The following is a 5,515-nucleotide window of genomic DNA, read 5'->3' on the forward strand; positions in this document are numbered from 1 at the left end:
TTCCTGTGACATCAAACCCAAACATGGATCTCTCCAGACAAAAGATTCAAATCTACCTCCTATTTTAATAATGAAACAGCTGCCAGGGTCAAGGACCCTCTAGAGGTCCTCGATCATGATGGGTAACTGGGTGGTGTTTGTTTTGTTTGGGAGAATAAATATTTGAAGGGGGTAACCAAAGAAGGTTATGCTGCTGTTATGATGTTATTGATACACAGGCTGACGCTATTATGGCGGACGCTATCAGACTACATTATCTTTATGCCTTCAAGGTAACCTGAAGCAACTGTCTTTTGACTTGGCACTGCCTAACACTGAAGCGTCTGCCCTGCCTGGGGACTGTAACCCAAGCCAACACATGCCTCACAGACAGCTTTCTTTAGCCACTGACAGCATAGAGGAACGAAGAGCGTGAAATTGCCCTGGGACAGACGCTTCCCGGAGGGGAAGTTGGGTGCTAAGTTTCTCTAAGAGAGGGTGGCATTGCCATCTCCTAATCTTCTATTTAAGGGTAACCACTAGAAAGTCCTTCTTTTCAGGAAAGGAAATAGTTACTGTAAGGAAACTGGAGGTGATCGAACCCCTGGAAAAGTTTCCCCCACTTTGAACTTGGCAATGTTTCACTGCAGGTCATGTCCACATGGAAAGCAAGGCTCACCAAAAGACTGAAATCTCCATCTAGAAGAATGCATCCTTTTCCATGCTCAGCTCTGCTTGCTTGTTTTGGGAATACAAGGGAGAATGCACCCTTTGATCAGCCCAGCACAGCTGATACTCATTCCACCATCTATGTTCAGCCCATGGCCAAAGCAGAGAGGCACTCATGTCACTCGAAAGGGGAAGAAGGAACTCCAGAGAAGAGGGAAGATTCCGGCATCTGTTCAGAGAAAAATGGCAGTGCAAATCTGAATTCAAGCAACCACACTTCCAATCAGCCTGCTGAGACCGCTGAGGATTCACCTGGGTCACTAGAAGGTAAATCGGACTGTGAAGCAGTTACTTTCCAGACTTCTATCCCCAGACCATCAATTATTGAAATGCCAACGGTGAGTTTTCCTAATGCTGTTATAGAAGGAATGGGGTCAGAGGAGAGTTTTGATCATTCAGTAGATGCCTTCAGGAAACAAACTTGTTTAATTTTTTTTTTTAAAGATTTTTTTTTTTTAGATTTTATTTATTTGTTTGACAGACAGAGATCACAAGTAGGCAGAGAGGCAGGCAGAGAGAGAGAGGAAGGGAAGCAGGCTCCCTGCTGAGCAGAGACCCCGGTGGGGCTCGATCCCAGGACCCTGGGATCATGACCTGAGCTGAAGGCTCAGGCTTTAGCCCACTGAGCCACCCAGGCGCCCCAATATTTTTAGAGAATAAGACTTTGAGGAGAACTCTAACTAGTGAGAGGCAGTGTGTAAAGCCTTTTACATTCTCATAAGGTTCTCAAAGGATAGAGAGGGAGGCAATGAGAATAAGCACTGGGGCCTTAGCAATGGCCCAAACTGGCCTTTCATTAACTGTCCATGGTTTTCAGAGTAAATGTGTCTGAATAAAAGATTAGGGGTAAGATTGCCTGGGAAGGTTTTTTTTTAACTGGTACATGAATTTATTTATATGAAAATCCACAATATGAAAGATTAGATTATAGAATTAAGAGACTGCCCCTACTTAAAATAAACCATGTGGAATAATAGCAGTTTGGGAAAACTTAGAAATGATGATCATTTTATGCATAGCACTAAAGAAAGGAACTGACCTGTAAAACTATTAATAATATGGCTGTTCCTGTGATAGTTTCCAAACTTAGAGGCAGGAGAAGGAAGTTACTTTAAAAAAAAAAAAGTGTTGCTGCTCTCCAAAGGCATCATCTTGAGTTATTTATTTAATCTGTTATTTATTTAATCTGTCTTCTTGTTGGAGACATTACTGAATTTTAATTGTTGACTATTCTGATTAGATTGGTCTACACAGCCATGTCAAAGTTTTTGGTAATCTCAAGAGGCAAGGTTTCTTGAATTTTGTTTTCCAGAGATACCTTTAGAGCATTTTTTTTGTCATATTCCTGGCCAAGTAGCTTAGGACCAGACTGAAAAAATCTGAGAAGTCTTTGGGGATCCATTACCAAGATACTCTGATTTTCAAAAATCACTGTTTTCCATAAGTTTAACAAACCATATTTTGTCTGGCTTGCTCACCATGAGGCCTCATTGGCATTGAAATCTATAAAACAGTGAATATAAGGTTAACATACATTTTTAAAAAATAGTTTCATTTGATATTCTACAGGCTTATCTTAAATTACTGAATCTTAGCTCTATTGTCTACAACTTTCTGTTCTGAGATTGGATAGAAGATTTCACTAAGCCCCCTGTTATAGAAAGAACTATAATGGTTTTGTTTTTTCCCCCTAACATCACCAAATCAAAACCTAAAACAAAGAAACAAAAGCAAAACCATGTATTGTTCAATTTTCAGTTTAAATCCATATCCAGATTAAGATATTTTTAGCAGGGGCACCTGGGTGGCTCACTTGGTTGAGCAGCTGCCTTTGGCTCAGGTCACGATCCCAGGGTCCTGAGATCGAGTCCCACATCAGGCTTCCTGCTCAGTGGACAACCTGCTTCTCCCTGTACCACTGCCTGCTGCTCTGCCTAGTTAGGCTCTCTATCTCTCTGTCAAATAAATAAATAAAATATTTTTTAAAAAAGATATTTTTAGCAGTACTATAGTTAACTGAGTGAACATCATGGCCAAGTTTTTATCTGTTGCATGTTAAAGGAACCAATGATTTATTGGTTTGATGAACTGGAAGATTCTGTTGGGTAGAGATTCCAACAACCCAGCACCCCCACCATATATTGTTAAATATGGCAACAAACACCAGGAAGATTTTATCTTCCTGTTTTAGTTGCATATTTGATACAGAGGCTCAAAGTAAATATGCATATTCATACATAACCAGTTAAACACAGTGGGTAACATCCATATTTATTGTCCACTTGTATAAGCAAAGTCACAGATAGACTACAGATGTGAGGCAGGGCTTATGATGGAATCAACACCAATGCAAGATTAAATATAAGGATCCCAAAGAAGACACACAAAAGACAGTTCAAAGGAGGTTGGAAAGGCACATTGCAATGGAGGTGGAATTTGAGATTGGTTTAGAAGGAGGGTTAGGATTTTTAAAGGCAGAGATGAAGGGGAGGACATTGCAATAAAAGAAAATTGTATGAATAAAACCATGGATGTGGGGGAATGTGGCATAGGGGTAAGTACATCAGATTGGCTAAGATGAAGAAATACCTGGAAAGGTTGATGGAAGCCAAAAATGAGATGTCTTGAATACTGTGGGGTAGTGGGGAAGCTTTGAGAATTTTGAGCAGAGAAAGGCCATGATTAGGGATTTCATAAAACAGGTAAAGCTTTGTAGGATGGATTAGAGTTGAGAAGACAGAGCTGGGGTCATTGTAAAGACCCCAGCCTAGGGATATCATAGAAAGTTGAGGTGGAAGGGCCAAGGAGAACGAACCCCAAGGAGTACCAAGTGCAGCAGTTGTATGGGTCCCAGACTGGGTGGCGAGGGAAGTGAGACCAAACTGGGAATGATGAAATGAAAACATTGTGAAACTAAGGCCAGGCTGCATGGGAGAAGTGGGCCTTGTGGGAGTGGTAAATGGGCGTCTATTGTAGTTCAAATGCAGGGAGCTAATATTTACAGAGCAATTGCCATATGCCAGTCATTCTTCGAAGTGTTTTATAGGGACCATGGTTGTAGTGAGGTGCATATTGTTACAATTCTCTGACACTTAAAGAAGGTAACACACTTGCTAATTTTGGCCATTCTAACTGGTGTAAGGTGATATCTCAATGTGGTTTTAATTTGAATCTCCCTGAGGGCTAGTGATGATGAACATTTTTTCATGTGTCTGATAGCCATCTGTATGTCTTCATTGGAGAAGTGTCTGTTCATATCTTCTGCCCATTTTTTGATATGATTGTCTGTTTTATGTGTATTGAGTTTGAGGAGTTCTTTATAGATCCTGGATATCAACCTTTTGTCTGTACTGTCATTTGCAAATATCTTCTCCCATTCCGTGGGTTGCCTCTTTGTTTTATTGACTGTTTACTTTGCTGTGCAGAAGCTTTTGGTTTTGATGAAGTCCCAAAAGTTTATTTTCGCTTTTGTTTCCTTTGCCTTTGGAGACATATCTTGAAAGAAGTTGCTGTGGCTGATATCGAAGAGATTACTGCCTATGTTCTCCTCTAGGATTCTGATGGATTCCTGTCTCACGTTGAGGTCTTTTATCCATTTTGAGTTTATCTTTGTGTACGGTGTAAGAGAATGGTCGAGTTTCATTCTCCTACATATAGCTGTCCAGCTTTCCCAGCACCATTTATTGAAGAGACTGTCTTTTTTCCACTGTATATTTTTTCCTGTTTTGTCGAAGATTATTTGCCCATAGAGTTGAGAGTCCATATCTGGGCTCTCTACTCTGTTCCACTGGTCTATGTGTCTGTTTTTATTCCAGTACCATGCTGTCTTGGTGATCACAGCTTTGTAGTAAAGCTTGAAATCAGGTAACATGATGCCCCCAGTTTTATTCTTGTTTTTCAGCATTTCCTTAGTGATTCGGGGTCTCTTCTGATTCCATACACATTTTTGGATTATTTGCTCCAGCTCTTTGAAGAATACTGGTGGAATTTTGATCGGAATGGCATTAAAAGTATACATTGCTCTAGGCAGTATAGACATTTTAACAATGTTTATTCTTCCAATCCAAGAGCATGGAATGGTCTTCCATCTTTTTGTGTCTTCTTCAATTTCTTTCATGAGTGTTCTGTAGTTCCTTGAATACAGATTCTTTACCTCTTTGATTAGGTTGATTCCCAGGTATCTTATGGTTCTTGGTGCTATAGTTAATGGAATCGATTCTCTAATTTCCCTTTCTATATTTTCATTGTTAGTGTATAAGAAAGCCACTGATTTCTGTACATTGACTTTGTTTCCTGCCACCTTGCTGAATTGCTGTATGAGTTCTAGTAGTTTGGGGGTGGAGTCTTTTGGGTTTTCCATATAAAGAATCATGTCATCTGTGAAGAGAGAGAGTTTGACTTCTTCATTGCCAATTTGGATACCTTTTATTTCTCTTTGTTGTCTGATTGCTGTTGCTAGGACTTCTAATACTACGTTGAACAAGAGTGGTGAGAGTGGGCATCCTTGTTGTATTCCTGATCTCAACGGGAAGGCTGCAAGCTTTTTCCCGTTGAGGATTATATTTGCTGTGGGGCTTTCATAGAATGGCCAAAATTAGCAAGAAAGGAAACAACATGTGTTGGAGGGGATGTGGAGAAAGGGGAACCCTCTTACACTGTTGGTGGGAATGCAAGTTGGTGCAGCCTCTTTGGAGAACAGTGTGGAGATTCCTCAAGAAATTAAAAATAGAACTTCCCTATGACCCTGCAATTGCACTCCTGGGTATTTACCCCAAAGATACAGATGAAGTGAAAAGAAGGGCCATCT

General features: G+C 40.4%; 1 protein-coding gene across 1 annotated transcript in view; it reads left to right on the forward strand.

The window, feature by feature from the left end:
• The first annotated feature begins 632 nt into the window (after positions 1-632).
• Positions 633-5,515, forward strand: part of FAM107B (family with sequence similarity 107 member B) — a 227,758-nt gene continuing 222,875 nt past the window's right edge. Inside the window, exon 1 of the mRNA XM_059404279.1 lies at positions 633-1,046. Coding sequence (XP_059260262.1) covers positions 633-1,046 — 414 coding nt within the window. The remainder of the gene's footprint in view (positions 1,047-5,515) is intronic.

This window comes from Mustela nigripes, chromosome 6 (genome assembly GCF_022355385.1).
Source record: "Mustela nigripes isolate SB6536 chromosome 6, MUSNIG.SB6536, whole genome shotgun sequence".
Classification (NCBI taxonomy): Eukaryota; Metazoa; Chordata; class Mammalia; order Carnivora; family Mustelidae; genus Mustela; species Mustela nigripes.